This window comes from Australozyma saopauloensis, chromosome 7 (genome assembly GCF_035610405.1).
Source record: "Australozyma saopauloensis chromosome 7, complete sequence".
Taxonomy (NCBI): Eukaryota; Fungi; Ascomycota; class Pichiomycetes; order Serinales; family Metschnikowiaceae; genus Australozyma; species Australozyma saopauloensis.
Window position 1 is genome coordinate 156204 of NC_086137.1, and position 18989 is coordinate 175192.

General features: G+C 42.9%; 10 protein-coding genes across 10 annotated transcripts; 7 read left to right on the forward strand and 3 right to left on the reverse strand.

Moving 5' to 3' along the window:
- Positions 1 to 527: 527 nt before the first annotated feature.
- Positions 528 to 3152, forward strand: PUMCH_005009 (uncharacterized protein; the record flags this gene model as incomplete). The annotated part of the gene is made up of 1 exon (XM_063023921.1): positions 528 to 3152. One exon carries the CDS (start codon positions 528 to 530, stop codon positions 3150 to 3152), a length of 2625 nt encoding a protein of 874 aa, XP_062879991.1.
- A 42-nt stretch (positions 3153 to 3194) lies between these two features.
- On the reverse strand, positions 3195 to 4151 carry PUMCH_005010 (uncharacterized protein; the record flags this gene model as incomplete). Its single annotated transcript, XM_063023922.1, has 1 exon — positions 3195 to 4151. One exon carries the CDS (start codon positions 4149 to 4151, stop codon positions 3195 to 3197), a length of 957 nt encoding a protein of 318 aa, XP_062879992.1.
- A 1414-nt stretch (positions 4152 to 5565) lies between these two features.
- PUMCH_005011 (uncharacterized protein) lies at positions 5566 to 6369 on the forward strand (the record flags this gene model as incomplete). The annotated part of the gene is made up of 1 exon (XM_063023923.1): positions 5566 to 6369. One exon carries the CDS (start codon positions 5566 to 5568, stop codon positions 6367 to 6369), a length of 804 nt encoding a protein of 267 aa, XP_062879993.1.
- A 386-nt stretch (positions 6370 to 6755) lies between these two features.
- PUMCH_005012 (uncharacterized protein) lies at positions 6756 to 8708 on the forward strand (the record flags this gene model as incomplete). Its single annotated transcript, XM_063023924.1, has 1 exon — positions 6756 to 8708. The coding sequence occupies one exon, from the start codon at positions 6756 to 6758 to the stop codon at positions 8706 to 8708; it is 1953 nt and encodes a 650-aa protein (XP_062879994.1).
- A 172-nt stretch (positions 8709 to 8880) lies between these two features.
- PUMCH_005013 (uncharacterized protein) lies at positions 8881 to 11553 on the forward strand (the record flags this gene model as incomplete). Its single annotated transcript, XM_063023925.1, has 1 exon — positions 8881 to 11553. The coding sequence occupies one exon, from the start codon at positions 8881 to 8883 to the stop codon at positions 11551 to 11553; it is 2673 nt and encodes an 890-aa protein (XP_062879995.1).
- An 89-nt stretch (positions 11554 to 11642) lies between these two features.
- PUMCH_005014 (uncharacterized protein) lies at positions 11643 to 12863 on the reverse strand (the record flags this gene model as incomplete). The annotated part of the gene is made up of 1 exon (XM_063023926.1): positions 11643 to 12863. The coding sequence occupies one exon, from the start codon at positions 12861 to 12863 to the stop codon at positions 11643 to 11645; it is 1221 nt and encodes a 406-aa protein (XP_062879996.1).
- Positions 12864 to 13508: 645 nt separating this feature from the next.
- Positions 13509 to 14993, forward strand: PUMCH_005015 (uncharacterized protein; the record flags this gene model as incomplete). The annotated part of the gene is made up of 1 exon (XM_063023927.1): positions 13509 to 14993. One exon carries the CDS (start codon positions 13509 to 13511, stop codon positions 14991 to 14993), a length of 1485 nt encoding a protein of 494 aa, XP_062879997.1.
- Positions 14994 to 15323: 330 nt separating this feature from the next.
- On the forward strand, positions 15324 to 16379 carry PUMCH_005016 (uncharacterized protein; the record flags this gene model as incomplete). Its single annotated transcript, XM_063023928.1, has 1 exon — positions 15324 to 16379. One exon carries the CDS (start codon positions 15324 to 15326, stop codon positions 16377 to 16379), a length of 1056 nt encoding a protein of 351 aa, XP_062879998.1.
- Positions 16380 to 16768: 389 nt separating this feature from the next.
- PUMCH_005017 (uncharacterized protein) lies at positions 16769 to 17302 on the forward strand (the record flags this gene model as incomplete). Its single annotated transcript, XM_063023929.1, has 1 exon — positions 16769 to 17302. One exon carries the CDS (start codon positions 16769 to 16771, stop codon positions 17300 to 17302), a length of 534 nt encoding a protein of 177 aa, XP_062879999.1.
- Positions 17303 to 17716: 414 nt separating this feature from the next.
- Positions 17717 to 18835, reverse strand: PUMCH_005018 (uncharacterized protein; the record flags this gene model as incomplete). Its single annotated transcript, XM_063023930.1, has 1 exon — positions 17717 to 18835. One exon carries the CDS (start codon positions 18833 to 18835, stop codon positions 17717 to 17719), a length of 1119 nt encoding a protein of 372 aa, XP_062880000.1.
- Positions 18836 to 18989: the final 154 nt, after the last annotated feature.

The window sequence follows — 18989 nt, forward strand, 5'->3', positions numbered from 1 at the left end:
ATAACGATTATGTGGGGAAAAAACTCATCAGTTTGAATTTCAAGTCTTTGGTTTTAGACTCGTATTCCAATTGTTATTGTGTTGTTTTTGGTTCAATTTACCTTTTTTTGTTCGTTCTTTTACAAAAGTTGGACTGTGATAATCATTACTATATTTTTGACAGACATTGTAGAAATTGGAGAATACTCAAAAGTGGACTTAAAATTCGAAGAACACAAATTTGAGTTCAGTATCTAAGCAAAGCAAATCGCGCCGCCCGAAATAATCGTCTTTAATCAAATTGAATGAAACTACAGAAAATTGGCATCACTGCTGTGGTATCGATAACTTCAATGAAATCATAATGAATGTGACATCACAATAGATTCAAATACAAATGACTCTGAAGACTTAATTCGAATGATTTGAAACAAACCAATTCCTTTTAAATTGAATTTATGCCATCAAATCATAACTTCTATTGTTCTGTTGGTATCTGCTTACCCTAATATCGCGTACTATAGCGCGTCACAATACTTAGCTACTCCATGCTATCTGGGCTGGAACAATACTTGGGGATGGATGAGCTCCCGCCGAGCCCAAGTTCCGGAGATTACTATCCTGAGGAGCCGAGCTCAAGCGATATAGCCGAATCTTTCAGAGAAAAAGATACATCTCGACCAAATGGATTAATGATGCTTCTATCTGGAAAGCAAAAGACTAAGCGAAACACAAAAAAGAAAACGAGCCCGCCATCCACGAGTGGAGAGGACTCCATTGAACAGTCTGGCCAGAGTTCTTTCGTTGACGATGATATTGTGGAGTCAGTAACAATCAGCCAGGAGAAATCAATTCAGGGCACTATGCGCACAGATGAGATCATGGCTCTAGAGAAGCGAGTTTATTCCTCTGCACAGTCCGTATCTGCTCTTGATCTTTTACAGAAACATCAGAAGCCTCTGATCGTAGATGAAGATGTGACCATCATAAGCGAGTCAAAAGACTCGCTAGCGTTGCTTGAGAACAGATTCTCAGCGGCTAGGACGGTGAATGCAAGAGATTTGTTTCTGTCCTTTGGGCCCAAGAGTTCCAAAAATAAAAAAGGAGAATGGACTTTAAAAGTGTGTTTGAAAGTCAGCCCCGACAAATTAGCTGCGATCAAGCCCCAGAGACAGATTGCTGCCGCAAAACCATCGCTAATAGTGACACTAAAGGTTCCCATTGTGGCATTACGCGAAATTCAACGAACACTAAATCCTTTGTTTACACGAAGTTCTGGTAATGACAAAGGTAAGAATGCCAATAACGTCTTTGCGATGATGATGAAAACAGCCACCAAAAATGCGCTACCAAAACTCACCGATCTACAAAAGCTCAATGGATTGGAGCCGCCCTCAATCAAGAGGAATGAAATGCATGTCGTAGCTGATGAAAAAACTACGGCGAATCTTGGCCTCAATATCTCTGCGCCTTTACGCTTTCCAGGGCAGGAGTCCTTGGCAATTGAAGGATCAATGGATCTGCTTCTTGATAAAAAACAAAATCTACATCATCTGCATCAATTTTCTTTCACATATACGACTACTCTTATTGAAGATTGTCGTATTCCTAGCATTATATCAACAAATGCCCCGCTAGCCTCGAATAGTTTGAGCCACAAACGAATTTATGAAGAATTCATTTCAAAGCGTGGTTCTGTACAATCAAATCTTCCTTGGCCGCAGGCGTTCCAACCACCCGACTCGAAGTCCTTACTCACGGACGAGGACTCAAAGTATTACTTAGAGAAATGGATCGAGAACAGTTTTAAAATATTGAAGACGCAATCAACTAGAATTCCCAGAGATGTGAAGAAACGAGAACAATTGCGCAGACAAAAACGAAAGCTCGATCCAATGGGTGATTTTATAGTAGACGATTTCGAGGACGATGGAGAGGATACAGAGGAAGATGTGTACCTGCCAGTTCTAATAATCCAAGGTGACGTTGGATCGTGTAAGACTTCTTCTGTTTACGCTGCTATGAATGCTTTAAATGGATACGTCCATGAAATAAATAGTGGCCAGCAAAGGTCAAGAAAAGACCTTCATTCATCCTTGAAAGAATTTTGCACTACTCAGATTATCCATAAAAGCCGAGAAGAGAAGACATTTCAGAAGGGAATTGTTCTCTTCGAAGACTGTGATGTCTTGTTCGAACAAGACAAGAACTTTTGGACTGTCGTTCTGGACGTAATTAATTACTCAAGACGACCAATTGTGATCACAGTTCGTGACACCTCTGTTATTCCCAAGAGCATTTGGGAAATGGCGGAGGAGCAAGACTCGATCATCACCTCGAAGGTAAACGATCGAGAGGCATTGTCACAATACTTGTGGCTTTGCTGCTTTGCGCATGGGTGCATTTTAAAAAAGAATGTACTTGAACTCATTTTAAACAATAGCATAACATCGACTGGTTTCGATGTCAGAAAATCCCTCATGATAGGTCAGCTCTTGTGCTCTGGTAGACATGGTGCTGACGGATCATATGTGGAGATAAACACAGTTCCGAGAGAGTACGAAGATTTACATCCCCTGAAAGATTTGCTGCAAGCTACACTTCAACTCGAAGCAATGTCAATATCAGATATTCTCATTAAGAACACTCCTTCATCTATGTTGCATGAGCCAATCCCAAATGAACTTCTTGACATTTATATCATTGATCAAACTCATCTCTTGACTCAGCAAACACTTCCTTTTGAACTTAACATAGGCGAAACGATAGAGCATATGAGTAACACGAGTATTCCGTATCAGGATTGCGAAGGTGATTTTTCTCACATCAAATCATCCACCATAGACTTCATATCCTCCCGCGCCAAGAAGATGCCTCGATTTTTACAGGACATGTTTGGTACTAGAGCTCAAACAAGAAGCCGGTCGTCCACAGAGTCATTTGTAGAGGATATCGAAGTTCAAGGCCTTCCTGACAACTCTACTTGCTACAGTATGTCAAAAACAGCATTTATTCTAGACCTCGCTCCAATTTCGAGAGATTGGGCCCATTTTCAAACCTCGCTATTCAAATTAGACTCTTCAAGGGCGAAATCTCAAGGTGAATCTCTTGAAGAATATCTCAACTGGAGGAGGTTTCATGGTAATTGTGATGCTGTTATGAAAACCATTTAGATGAATAACTTTGTATATAAAGATGAACCCAATTGCATACATCTATATGACTCTGGTTTGTGATCTGATCATACCACCTCCAAAAGAACGTATTGCCTTATGCTCGAATTTCATGGACTGGAGTCTTCTCCAAGCTTCCTCAACATGATGCGGTTGTATAGGTTTAACCAATTCGTCAGGTTTGTCGAATAAATACTTTCGCTTCCGCTTTGCAACCTCTTTCCCAGTCTTCAGTAGTGACTGTTGGAAAAGTCTTTCTTCAGCCGCCTTTATCTCCATAGCTTCTTCAGTGATAGAACACACAATTTCAAACGTGAGGAAACCAAGAATATCTATTACATCATCATTAGGACGAGTCTCGCAAATCTGTGCTATCTGCGCCCATTCCCGAAACTTCTTAGCCTTTCTAAATGTGAATGATGCTTGTCTGCATTCTGACCAATGTACATATTCTTCTTTGGTCATGTTCTTTGTTCTTTCGTCTGCCATTTTAAGTCTTTTGAGTGAAACAAGAGTGGCGGCTTTCTCTTCCTCATCCTCATCTTGAGCTTCCTCCGAAGCATCGTAATGTTGTTCACTGAACATGAATTGGACCTCCCATGGTAGACGGATCTTCAGTTTCTTGTATCTTGTAATCATTTTGGATTGGTCGCTTGTTTGACCAGAACCGGAGGCAGGAGCTCCTGCTTCCTGCTCCATGAGAGACTCCGTTCCTCCGCCTTCATCCTTGGCATTCTTTCTGACATCTTTCCATGAAAGATACGTTATTAGACGGATCACTTTGGCTTTGTCGTGTCGAATGAGAAAAATCACATCTTCAGGTGCTATGGATCTGGTTCCGCGTAGCGACGCGGTTTTAGTCGCCTGTAGAAGAATTTCAATGACTTGCCCGCGGACTATATCTTCTATCAACAGTGTGGTTTCGATCGGAGGATCTGTTGTCTCGCCAGAGACAAACATCATTTGTTGCACCTCTTGGCGGTACCTGCTTTTGTCCATGGTATTCTTAATTGAGTTGCTGATATATTGTTTTAATTGTTTTGTTGTTTGTCGAGGTGTAGTGAATGCCTATTTAGATATGAAGTGAACTTGGGGTAATCTATAATCAGTAAACATGCATGAAAGAAACACACACACACATACATAAATCCGTAGCGAAATAGACAAAAAAAACAGAGCCAATATAATGACCTCTGATTGCCTTCGAATTTTATTATAAAAAAAAATACCTTGAACAATTCGAACTACTAACACTATAGTAGTTCAAACAACACCCGAGGACCAGGAAAAATGAAAAATGGAGGGTCAATGTAGATTTTTTGCAGGAACTACGAAGTGATATTGTGGAGAAAGGTGAAAATTTGTTCACTGTTGTACGGGTAGTAATTCAAACCCAATACGGAATCAGGCTTACATAGTGGCACAAAAGAATTGTCACAATAATGCTTCCTAAATTGGAAGAATTAAATCGCCGAATTCTATTAAATTCGACATCATTACGTCAATGATTGTTAGATGCAAAGGGTTCTGTTTTGTTAAATGGTAGGTTAGACCTAATGTTGAGGCGGGTAACCGCGCACCACGACTATAAAGAGGAGCGCTCCACTCAAATTTTCAAATCCATCGATATCTATATCTTTCAAGATGTATGTTTATACCTAAATGATAATGATGAACAGAGTGCATTTGGCTCGAGACTTTCTGTCGGTGTGGAAAAAACACAGCTACCTTACTATTTTTTGTCTGAAATCACCTCTTTTTTGTGACCTTATACTAATTTCTAGTGCAACGTGAACGACGATTTAATCACCCCTATGGCTTCATCTGACTGGAAGCTATACCTCGAATCCGTAGAATAAACTCTTGTGCTCGTACATTTACATAAGTGTATGGGCAAAACCGTAGATTTGTGTTCGCAAAGCACCTTGTGTGTTAATTGTCGTAGCAATATGTTATTCACCCCGAACCTCTTCGAGGTTTCGCTCGTTGAGTTGGATAGATCGGTTTGAGATCGCTAGGTCTCATGCTAGTCTATTATGCCCTCTGAGGTCATAAAATGTTCCTTCTTGTTTAACCAAGTTTGATACGGAACTTCTGCCTTCGTTGATAGTATTAGCGACAATCTTTGCTGCTCTCGCAGATCACTCTGTGTCAATCCGATGCCCATCGAGGCACAGAGGATTAAAAAAATTGATTGAAATGTAGCGAAGTTTTGGTAGCGCAAACAACTTTTAAAATAAAATTACATTACAGGGTTAATAATCACTTCGGCCGATTGATTTTCCATATCGCCCTCCTTAGAATTCACTTGGTTCTCTTTTGTGGTAGACTGCACAAACCTCAAAGGCAAGATGCTCCCGACTCGCGCGACAGTAATTTAAGCAAAAAAGCACATACTTTCCTATTAATCAAAATGTCCTGGGACGACGAAGATTTCGACACGAAACCAACACACGCCGGTGCCTCTTGGGAGGATGAGGCTGAGGATGATCCAGTCGTGGACTCCTGGGATATCGACGAGGAGGAAGAGGCCAAGAAGAAAAAGGCCGCCGATGACAAGAAGAAGGCCGAGTTGAAGAAAAAGCAAGACGAGGCCAAGGCAAAGAAGCTAGCGGGCAAGGGTCCCCAGGCTCTTTTGGACATTGACCTTGTGGATGAGGAGACTCGTAAGGAAATGTTGAGAAAGGCTGAGATGGTGGCTGACTTGAACAATGCTGCTGACTTATTCGGTGGCTTAGGTGTCGCCAACGACAAGTTGGAGGATGCTTTGATCGCTCACCCCAAAGAGCTGCAAGCTGCCCCAAAGAAGGCTGCCTTCAACAAGGACACTCCATTGGACGAGCACCCACTCTTCCAGCCTGTTAACAAGGCAGAGTTTGAGAAATTGCGTAAGACTTTGGGTCCTATCTTGACTGGTTTGGCTGAAGACTCCTTGATGAACTACTCTTCTAGTTTGGCCATTGACTTGATCCGTGACCTTGTGCAGCCATTGTCTGTGGAGACCTTGAGAAAGTGCATCTCCACATTGAATGTGGTGCAAAAGGACAAGGAGAGACAAGAGAGACAAGCACGTTTGCTGAAATCTGGAGGAACTGCCACAGGTGGTGCCGGTAAGAAGAAGGCCAAGCCTGCTGTCAAGGCCAACTTCAACAACGATGGGTTCAAGAAGGATGACTTGGACGACTATGATGACTTTGGTGATGATGACTTCATGTAAATGGTATGAATTGGACCATTAGCGAGTGGGAAGAAGGTTCCTCCGTCTTGTGTCATATGGGTGTTGTCCTAGCTTCTTGTGTGGCAGGAGCCGGATTATAGAGTCCTTGCTATTTTGAGGAATAATATTTGAGTAACACGATTCACTTTTGAGTCTCTTCATCTGTTTGTAGAAGCTTAATTACTAAGTCACAAAATGACTGACAATATCAAAGGGCAAGATATCTTCCAGAGAGAAAGCAAAGAAAACAAATTGGATATTCGAGCCAAATTCAGAAAGAATTCATTTCGTTCCACTCCATTTCCCTTTTGCAGAGTTCCATCTCGTGATACTCAGATGTACCCCAGATCTCACACATCGCGAGTTTTCCAAATTGACTAGATCAAATGAGCGACCTTCAAAATGCGTTGGCGAGGGTCGCACGTAGAGTTCAACAATATCAGCTTCTACGACAAAAGCAACTGGCCCCGTTGATAAAGGCAGATGCTGTACGTGCCAAACAGCCAGTGAAAAATGTACTTCCAAAAGCGTCAAAGGAGAAGCTACGACTTGTGCGATCAAATGCACTGATGATCACAAAGCGGCGATTTCAAAAGTTCTTCGACCCACTAAATATGCCTCTGTTGAAAATCTATGATGAGAACCCGACTCCCTACAATGCTAGTCAGGCAGAAGCTAATCTAGCAGCCAAACTGAGAAGAGACAAAATTGGTCATTTCAACACCTACCTCAACGAAAGAACTATATTCACCAAAATGCTTGACTTTTTGGTTGACATGACTCCGGCTCATCTCAAAGACGCCGATACGATTAACGATCCGAACACTCTTATAAGTGTGCTAGAGTCGGAGAATACAGATTATCTATCCAATCAATATTCTGATGTGCCAAGATATTCATTCTCAGAGATCCCGCCCATCCCAGACCCTTTGACCAAGGACAAGTTCCAGAAATACATCTACACTCTCACTCATACTACCTTCCCATATCGCAACTCATCTTCGATGACTAGTGGTATCATCCCAGATATATTGCTTTCTACGCATCACTTGGATAATGAGAAATTCAAGCCCTTCCGCTCAGTGGAAACATACAACTACCTAATTGCATATTTTGGATACTTGAAGTTCCAGAACGTTTTTGCTCGCGGTCTTCTCTTGGTAATGGCAAAGGATGGCCATGAACCTAATCTCCGCACACTCAATGAACTCTTAAAGATCTGCAGAATGCACAACAAAAGTCGCTCGCTTGTCAGCACATATCAAGTTGTAATCAATTATCTTGATCTTGCCAAAAAAATGGGCTTGCAGATTAATCTCACAACTTGGAACAGAGTCTACGACTGTATTGATAACATTTTTTTCAAAGAGCTGTTAATCAATAAGATCCTGGTGATCAATCTTCCAATCTCGGACAATATGTGTATCAGAATACTCACGGATTATTGTCTCACTAGTCGCGATACGCAACAAGTTGTGAAGTTCGTGGAAGACGAGCTTCGCAGACCTAAGTGGAGAGAAAACCCCCGTTTAGCGGAGCGGGTTCTATACCACCAAATTGTAAACGCAAAAAATGACCTGGATTTGCAAAATGCGATGGATGGACTTGCTAAGGACATCCGCATGGATCAATTGTCATTCATTCAAATTGCCCGCGCACTCTTTGAAAATAAAGAGATTTCAGCATCTTTTTTTCACCTACTCTGCATTTATTCACGGGAAGAACTAGCTAAATCACCTGAGGTATTCATTGCACTCATAAAAGGCATATGCTCTGAAAGGAAAACATTCCGCTGCGAAAAACTAGGGTTTATTTTGCGCGGTATCATACATGATGCAACAAAAATTTTGAAGCTACCTATTGCCGATATTGACTCAGATCAGAATGGCTCGAAATGCAGCCTGAAAAAGAATCCCTACCACACACCGCAAGGCGGCCTTGACGAGCGATACCGTATGCTCAAACGGATCACGAAAAATCTGTTGACCGAATTTGAGGCGGTTATAATTTATTCGAACAAAAAGCATAAAACCACAGCTCCTATGCCATGGAAAATGCTCTCTCTAGCTGAACAGGAATCTTGGGAATCTCTAAAACTGGAACTTTGCAACCAAAGAAATGCACACTCGAATGCTGCAGCTTTGGCCTCATCCATTGGGTTGGAGCCCGTGGTGAGTGAGATTCCTGAGAAAATCATTGCCAAGTACCAGCGAAGTAATAACAGAAGCATTGGTACATCTAATGATTCGAGAATGTTGCATAAAATCGAGAACGGCTTTGAGGAAGAACTCGAGAAAGAACTTACGGAGCGTGGCTTAATACCTCTTGCACATAGATAATTGAATTTATTTCATTCCACTACACTTGCGTTTCGCATAGGAGTTAGGCACCTCTGCTCTACCTACCGACTGTGTCTGGCACATAGATGTTTGGAGTTGGCTATATGCATCCCCCTCCACCATTTGCATCCGATCCATTGTCACATTATCTAAAGCCATAATAGTCAATAGTATGGCGACTCCCCTATTTGCCAATTCCTACTGGTCGCCAGACTACTCCACCGGTATAGGAAAGCTAGCCCGTCAGCTGCGATTGTCGTTGGGCCAACTACATGAACTCAGACAGTACATATTAACTCAGGTGAAGATTCACCTCAACAACGGAGAATCCTTGGATGGATTGGCTCAATCGTCTTATCCGTTCGATAGCGCGTTCAGACTGTCTCGCGGGCAGCGGCAAGTCAGTGGTGTCCGCAAAATTTCCGGTCGGATCACACAAGAGGCAGTAGAAGAATTGGATCTAGATCTGGTATACCGACAATTTACACAGCAAAGTGCTGCTGAGCTGCAGCACTACAAAGACATGGCTGCGAAAATCGAGACACAGATTTTGGAGCCATTGACGGCTTTTTTGAAACAGAATGAGCCCGTTGTAAAGGCGTCTATAAATGCATTGTCTGACCTGGTCGCTGAGTACGAAGCTCAGTTCAATGCCCTTGAAACAGTGAAATCCGAATACAATACAATTGCACGGTTAGGGGAATTCCAGGGATCAACTCTGGTGAATGAGCTGATCACCGAGGAGTCTACGAACTCAGAAGATGTTAGTGTTGCAGACGTATCTGTGGCCAACGACTCATATGTAGACACACAGGGCCAACAAGAAGCCCCTTCTCTGCTCTTGGAACTACATGACATCGAGCTACCTCTTGTTTTAGGTGGTAGTGCTCGCTTCGACCAAGAAACCGACTTTGCAAGCTTCATCCGGTCCTTGATATTGTCAGTTCCCACAAGTCAGCGCAAAATACACCTCCCTGGCTATCGCGATGAAATCTTTAGAAGCGAAGATTTATCGGAGGGCCTTCGAACATCCCGGCTCAAAGGTTTCGCACCCACTCGCGCCAACATTGAGAAATTTGGACAAGATCTTTCAAACCTAAAACTCATTGTTGGTACGGGGTTCTTTGCCAAGCGCTTCAAGAGCGAAGGTATGTGGTTCGAGTGGTCAAGTGCCGCTCTTGAGATCGCTCAATTGAATGAGCATGAATCCAAGCAAATCGAGGAGAGCAATTCCCAGCTCACCAAAGTAAAACTAGATGAGGCTTTCAGTACAATGGCAGTATCAACATCTAAGACTTTTAGCGGGGTTTTGAAATCAGTTACATCATCGCTAGGTAAACAAAAGTTCTCTGAAGAAGCTCTTGCGGAAGCCGAAGTTTCTTATAATGAAGCCTACGATTCTCTACAATTACAGAAGCATAAGCTTGAAATGCTCATTTTTGAAGTGGCATCAAGAATGGAACAGTTCGAGAAATCAAAAATCCAGACCATTCTTACCAGTCTAAATGTTCTCCAGAAATTAGGGAGGGAACTTTCAAAAGCCTTAGAACAACTGTCTCGAGCCTTTGATGAGAAGATTTCTCTTGATCCAATTATGCCAAACATTAGCCAACTTGAGCTAACCAAAACTTGTCAGAACTTCGGCTCCGGTATCTATTTCCCGTCACTTCTTTTGTCAGACTCTGCTTCTTCTGGGACAAACAGTATCACCCTGTTGAATACCAACTTCCAAAACATCAAATTAAATTTCAACCTCTATAAGGATATTCCTTTGCAATTGAGCGTTGCAAAGGCCCCCGAGCCAACAACAAACCTTCTCGAAAGGTCGATGCCCTTCTTCTTGTATGAGATACTAAGATATCTTGACTCTTCTTCGACGGATGAATTGAAGGAGGAATGGTTCTCACCTATCAATCATCAGGATGCTTGGTTGGTAAAGGATGGGGTGCTTTCGGTGATACAAGAACTCTCACAAAAGGGTAATGCAAAAAGTATCTCTACGATTGATCTGGACTTCACGATACTCCAAACCATTCTAGAGAAAATGAGAAATCTCACTTTGCGGAGACTAATCAACTTTTTTAAGCATTGGCTTCTAGAAGTGAGCGACTCTGTTATTCCTTCCACAGTTTTCGACTCATTGATCAAACATTACAAATTGAGCGAAAACGAGACTAGTGAAAATGAATTGGTGAAGATACTTGGTACAATTCCGAGAAGCAATTTGAGCTCTCTAATACGTATATTACATCACATGAGAAAGGTATTGTCTACTGATCTCGAGACTCATAATGATTCAACCGAGTCAAATTCGATCAAAAGCACAGTTGAAAGGCTTAACTCGATGTCATCAGTTGGCGCTGTCCCATTCCTCCATTTAATTATGAGACCCTCAGTCCTCAAGCACTCAGCTGGTTTCAAGCCTCCTTTGCAAGTATACAATGCAATTCTTCTTGACTTATTTAACAATGGCACGATCTCAAAACTTGAGGAACATCTCATTGTGTCAGAGGAGCACTACGCGCAGCGCCAGGAACAGCAAAGATTTTTGTTCGATCAACAGCTAAATGGAGCTAGGGCTCGATCTACATCACTAAATAGCGAAGGTCAAATTCCATCGGTTGAACTTACATTACTGACACCAAAGAAGAAAGAATCTGTGAAATCATCCACTCAAACTCTTCCTAAAACACCGAAAAGGTTAGGAGTAGCCGATGGAGACAACTTCTCTTTAAGGCCTTTCAGAACTGGCACCACTCCTCGCCCATCGCCAAGCTCTTCACCAGTCCATAGATTTGGAAAGCTGAATGATCAACTGGCCACTTCTGAATTCAAATCACCATAAAAAATAGGTCTGGATTGGGACATACATTGCATTTATACAATATTGAGCATTATTCAATACATATATCTTTTCATTGGAAAGTACAAAGATCAATGATCTTCTCGTAGGCCATTCTTGATTGCCAGACGCTTATTAGTTCCACTCATGGTGACTTTTTGGAGCTTGTTAAGCTGCTTTGCACAGAAAATGAAGAGTAGAAGCAAGGAAATCGAGCCAAGCACAACTATGAACTCGAAGCCTCCATCAGACTCTTCAATGAAATTTTCCAAGTTCATTCCATACAATGCAGCAATGTACATCGTTATACCCATCGACAACAATCCGATGGAGAATTTAAGACCAAGTAGCATGAGTTCATTTCTGTTTGCATCAAGAACAAATCGGATAAGTTCCTCGGAGGTCTTAATCTGAGACGTAAGATTTTCAACCGTCTGAATAATTTCATCAATTGTTGCATAGTAGGATTCGAGAAGAAGTTCCACCTCTTGATGGTTGTACGACTGTCTATAGAGGCCCTGTTTAATCTCGGTTAGGTATAGCTCGTTGAGTTCCTCGTCAGAATTAAGGAGGTCGTGCAAGAGGTCATTGATGAGTTTTACCTTTTGATGGAACTGGCCCAATTTTTTCAGCTGGATAAGCAAGTACCGTAGCTTGGATCTTTCGATTGAGACTTCAAGACTCGCCAAAATATTCTGCACAACAGTTTGGTGTACATTCATCTCAGTAGCCAAATTCGAAGTCACGTCCACCAAAATAGCTTCTAATGCTCGAAACTCGTAGGGAAGTAAAGCAGCTTCAGGATGAGTGGATTTCAAGCGGGTCGACAAATCAGTGAGGAACGAATTATGGGAATACAGCTCTCGCAGGCGCGCACTGGAGCTCAGAGAATAGTCGAATACGACCAAGGAATCGCATTTTATCAATGCTCTGATATTGAGTAGATTGAGCATGATGCAATTATTACGGGTCAGAAACAGCGGCACGAAATCAACATGGATTCCGCCTACTCCGGGGGCATGGTTTGTATGCGAGCGGATCATTTTACGTAGATCTCTTGGTGCAACATCGTATTTCCGCATGAACTCCAGCTTTTTGAAGCTCTTTCCGAAAAACACTATGTTCCCATCTTTATCGTAAGTGGTGCAACGCACATACTCGTTATCTGGCTGCGACTTACTGGAACGAAGAGTGTTTGCAAGAACCCGATCATTGAAGGCATTTTGTTGTTTGAAACGTAGTAGACTGAGCTGTACGCAGCAGCTATTGAATGACTGTAGTCTTGGCTTCAAGCTGAGGTTTCGTAGAAGCATAAAGAGTGTAGATATCTAATTCGCAGTGGTGACTGGATGAATGCAAAAAAGTCTGTTTCAAACGAACACTCCAAGTCTAAACCACCGATTGGAGTTAGAAGCGTCAGTTGTGGAGAGAATCCAAGCAGTATCAAAGGAAAGGAAAAAGTGCAGAACCCAGAATTGTATTAGCTTTTGAGCAATTCTTAATGACACAAATATATAAGTATATATATACCAAGTATTGTTTATTTATGTAGATCTTTTTGATAGAGTCTTGTAATAGAGATCAGTTTGAGGATTAAATTGCAGGAACTTGAAGTGGGACTGAAGATTGCCATTAACTGCCAATTGGCAATGCTAGAAAACGCGAAAAAAAACCTTTTTGAAATTTTTTTTCTTCAGTCTGGCTTTTAGCCATAAAAAATAGAAACCGCAAATTGGGAAGACCACTTCTTTTGTGTTCCCACCTGATTCCCCATATCATAATCTACTTACTACTGACTGATTTGCAGCCATTTCAAACACGCAGTTGATGCACTGGCCGAGGTACAGAAGTGCTCCCCTCGATACCGTTTTCAATAAACAAATAAATTCATATCCCACTTTCGCTTCAAACTACTCTTCTCCTCCGCCTATACCCGCCAATTCACCAGATCACAGTAGATGTCCCGAATAACCAGCCCAGCCCAGCTTCAGATTTGCGAAGAAGTTGGAAGAGGGGGGTTTGGCGTGGTGTACCGTGCATTAGTCGTCGAATCAGGAAAAGAAGTGGCCGTCAAGGAAATAGACTTGGACCATGAGCTGGCCGATATCTATGAAGTGAGCCGGGAAATACAAATTCTCTCCGAGTGCAGACTGCCGAACATCACTGCGTATCTTGGCTGCGTTGTTAATGGATCCAAGCTTTGGGTGGTGATGGAGTTTGTGGATGGTGGACTGCTCTATGACTTGCTACATGAGGGACCGATTACGGATGAGAGACTCATCGCAGACATTGCAAAACAAATCCTGCTCGCTTTGGATTACTTGCATAATCAGGGAAAGATTCACAGGGATCTCAAATCGCAAAACATATTGTTGACGCTGGACGGACGCGTGAAGTTGACCGATTTCGGTGTATCCACTCAGCTATTCTCCTCATACTCGAGGAGAAACACAACAGTTGGAACGCCTTACTGGATGGCTCCCGAAATCATCGTCAACAGCTCAGGTGGCCATAATCTCCAAGCCGACATCTGGTCGCTAGGATGCTGTGTGTTTGAGATGTGCACGGGAAAGCCCCCATTACAGGATCGCTACTCGCCAATGCAGGCGCTTAGAATAATTTCTGGCTTTGAGAAAGATTCTGATTTCTGGAATGCCGTTGACAGTGAATCCTTGGCTGTGTTCCTGCCCTCACTTCGCGATTTCTTGAACCAATGCATGACCGTAGACCCTGCTAAGCGACCTACTGCTAAGTTTCTACTTAATCATGAGTTCATAAAGAGTCAAGAAGGATCCGGTGTACATTCACTTCTACAAAAGTTTATTGCCGCACGAACTGGTCAACATATTAAGACAGATCTATCCAAGTTTCACAAAACCAGACCCCTAGCGGATGATCACAGAAACACAAAAACAATTCAATTCGATTTCAGCACCATTAAGGAAGATAATAGAGATCTTTCGGTGCTTACGCCCCCAAGCCTGAGACAGCCGCTGGATCGACTGGACTCACCCTCTTATCCATACACCCCCAAGGGCTACTCAGCACAGAAGCTTCAACTGATGAAAAGTGAATACCAAAAAATTCTCGACAAGAGTCTTTTTAAGTTGGATCAAAGAACAAAATTGCTGCCATACCAGCATTCACAATTGGCTTCGTTAAATGACCAAATGCTCAACCTTTTCGTTCCAGTGCAAAGCTTAGACAATGCTCAAACAAAACTTTTGGTGGGTCAGCATATCAAAAATATTCTCAAGGAGTTAAGCAAAAAACAAGCAGAGCTCAATGGATCTCACCTCTCACGCTCCTTTCTTCCGTCATCACTAGCAGCTAACAGTAACGACAAAAAAGTATCCAGATCCTCATCAGGCAACCTGCCTATGGATGAGGTTGAGAGAAGCTTACTCTCTTCGTGGATCGAGAGCTCTTCTCGAAGATCCTAATTACACAGAAAGAGGCAACAAGCAACCTAGCATTATTTTAGGTAATTGACCTAAATCAAGACATTAATTTATACTATAGAAACAATGCTTCGCATCATTCACCAGTCGTCATATATGGAATTCTAGCCCCAGATAGTTATGAACACAAGAACACAATGAACGAAATGAGGTGACAACATCAAACCTCTTTGTATCTGATAAACCACATGTCAGAAATTCATTAATCTTTGTCACGTTGCATTTCAAAAATTCAAATAATTTGTCATTTCGCGTCCCATTCACGATCTCCCCCACATTTTTCAGTAGTATCAACACCCAAAGAAGAACAAAATGCCTGAGCTGACAGAGTCGCCATCTCATAAAAAGACCCGGCTATCAGCTGACGCTCAATCACCGGAATCTTCAAATGATGCGACATCTCAACCTCCCATTTACAAACTCAAGTACACAATCTCTGGTAAAAACATTGGCTCTCTAACTACTGTGAAGATTTCTGCCGACAGCAAAAGACTAGCGGTAGCATCATCTTGTGGCACCATCTGGGTCTACAATCTCACAGACAACACACTTTGCGCGACATTGACGGGACATTCGAAAGGTGTTTCGGCCATTGCATTTTCGCCCAATGACTCTTCTATTTTGGCATCCGGATCAGACGACTTGTCAATTCGTTTGTGGAACGTCGAGACGCAAAAGTGTTTGAGGATCCTCAAGAAACACACGTATCATGTAACAACACTCCAGTTCAACACCAAGGGCAACATTCTTGTCAGCGGAGCTGCAGACGAAACCATAGTGGTGTGGGATCTAGCCCAGGGAAATAGTCTTCGCACTTTATCGGCACATTCCGATCCTGTAAGTTGTATCAGTTTGTCACCAGATGATTCATTGATTGCTAGCGCTTCTCATGATGGACTAATGCGTCTTTTTGACACCGAGACAGGCCAGTGTTTGAAAACATTAGTCTACAATAGCACTTCTCATGGTACGGCAACTGCATCGACAAGTGACGTTGTAAATTTGCCAATCTCAAATATTCTCTTCTCCCCCAACGGCAAATACGTTTTGAGCTCGAGTTTGGATGGGATAATACGTCTATGGGACTACATGGGTAATAAAGTAGTGAAGACATATTTGGGACCCGAAGGCGCATTCATCAGTAAAAAGTACAACAGCGGAGCGTGCTTCATTACCAAAACGTCGAATCCTTTAGTGGCTTCAGGTTCTGACCTGTTGGGTCTCATATTGTGGGATCTCCAGAGTAAAAAAATAGTGGGTCGGCTTGATGGCGATGCCACCATAATAGACGTTGCTACAAGCGATGGAGGCTCAATTCTAGCGAGCTGTGCATTGACCGGAACCACTAACGTGTATGAGTTGATATAAGACAAGTATTCCCTATAGATACATTCCAGATGGCCACAGATGCCGGAGCAGTCAAATTCGGAGAACAGTTCAACTCTATTTATTCAAGGCCAGTGCACATATGTAAGTTTTCGAGCCAGTGACATCTTAATTTTACAGTCTGGCTGACATACCAAAACTCCTAAGCCACTTTAGCTGGACAATTCTGGGACGGAGAGATTCTCTTAATACATTGAAAAAATTTAAGCACGAATTCAATTCTTCATGAAATTCTACTCACGAATCAACGCTAAAACAGTAGTTTAATCTTTTAATCTGACATATCTTCCTCTCTGTCCACCAAAGACCTGTACCTACACCTACATATCTATTGCCTCAACTAGCACCTCCAATTCACAACCACACCACAAATGGACCAAACCAGACACCTTTTTCGCTTCAATGCGGAGCTGCTTCGCCTTCCAAAGTCGAAAAAATTACGCACAATTGGTATCTACACCGCCGGCGCCCTCTTTGCCGTCGGATTTTGGTCCATGTTAGACGCAGCAGTGTATTCTAAAACCGTCAATGCAAGTGTGGTCCACGTCACGTTTGTCGACTGGATTCCATTCATCTGCTCCACTTTAGGTATGCTCATCGTCAATTCCATTGAGAAGTCCAATTTGCTCAGCGATGGCCAGAACTCATTCTTGGGGGACGGTCAGGGAAACGCCTGGGCGGCCCGGGTCATTTTGTTCTTCGGTTTTTCTCTCTTGGCGGGAGGTCTTGCAGGATCTTTCATGGTTTTCATTTTGAAGTTTTTGATGCACGATTACGGATTCCCAACCTTGGGAATGGGTGTCTCCAACATAGTCTGCAATGGGTGCATCATGTTGAGTTGCATTATTTTGTGGTTGGCTCAAAACATTGAGGATGAGTACAGCTACAGCTTGGCGTTGAATTGATAGGCTGGTCCTATACAACCGAGAGTTTCGGCGTCGACTCTTACCAAGTCACAATCCTTCGCGGTACGTCGAAAAGATGTAGGCTGTAGATAGGGGCTGTAGATGATGATGGTGATGATGATGATGGCAATGATGGGGTGTACTGTTTTTGCTGTATAATGCCATACATCCAATTCTTTGTTCCGGATTCAAGTCCACTCTACCTGACCCAAGAATTGCTTCCATACAATATTTAACCAAGAAAAACATTCTGAAACTATCCATGTTACTGTTTCTAAAATCTACCCACATACACTGCACCAAACATGTAGCATTTTATTCTGAATTTATAAAAAAGGCAAGCATCTATAAGCACCATGAACTAACCAGCCTCCATAACCCAGGATAGTTATGCGGCCCGCCATCAAGCATCAATTAAGGCCGGCTAAGGAGTTTTTGCTTCAAATCGCCCATGAAATTAAGCTCTACTTCGCTGAAATCATAGAGATCCATTCTGAGAGGCTCACTGGAGCCACGGGGGTATACGTGGAAATTACTCTCTTTTAGCTCATCAAAGAATGGGTGCACCAAAACAGAGGCTGCGGTGGCACGGAACTCAGGGTCGTAGACAAGGACCTTGAGCAACAAGTCAATGACATCATCTGGCGAGTTGCAGAAGATCAGCTTAAACCGCTCTTGTACAGAGCAAGTGAAAAGTTTCGTGGAAAACATGTTTCCGTGGTACTGAGGATTGCTCTTGAAAAAGAATGTGTTTGGAGGGGGACCCAACAATTTGGAGATTTCTTTGAGTTGTAGTTCAGATGTCAGCCCTTGGAATATTGGCTTTCCGAGGAACATCTCGGCAATAACGCACCCGAGACCCCAGATGTCAATCTTGGTAGTGTAAACAGTGCATCCAACAATCAATTCTGGGGCACGGTAGTATCTAGAACAGATGTAGCTCACAGAGGGGGCGTTGGGCTCCAATTGCTTAGCGCTTCCGAAATCGCAGATCTTCAATTTCACTTTGGATGGATCCACCAAGATGTTCGATGGTTTTATGTCACGGTGGGAAATGCTGAAGCCATGCAAGTACATCATGGCACGGGCCAATTGGAATGTATATGCCTTCATGTGGGGGTATGGAATGGTGTATCTAGAGCCACGGTAATATTTAATTTCGTTTTGCAAGTTGGAGGGCAAACACTCCATGGTCAAGTTTTGATAGATCTTTCCATCTGTTCGACTCTTGCGGTCGAAAAAATACCGCAAGCGCACAATGTTGGGGTGGATCACCAGGCGCAAGATCTCCAACTCACGGCACTTGTACTCGGTCTGGGCCAAAACGCGCTTGATAGCAAAGGGACCAAATGGGTTCTCCTTCTGTTGACCGTTTTCGTCCACCTCGGCCACCATGGCCTCAACAACTGTGCCGAATGCACCCTCGCCGATCTTCTTGTACTCCTTCACGTACATGCGCCGAGACTTCGACACACGGGTATCGAAGACGTCATTGACTACGTACTCTTGAGGCTGAAAGCCTGGGTCAGTCATAATCGCCGTGGCTGTTGGAAGTTTCGCGACGAAACTGTTGGAAACTGGGGAAGGCCGTTCTAGGTACAGAACGGAATTTGACGAGCGGAGGAGGGCGAAAAAACGATGTTGATGACTTGCGGGGTTATAAGCCGAAAACGCACAGAGATTGGCT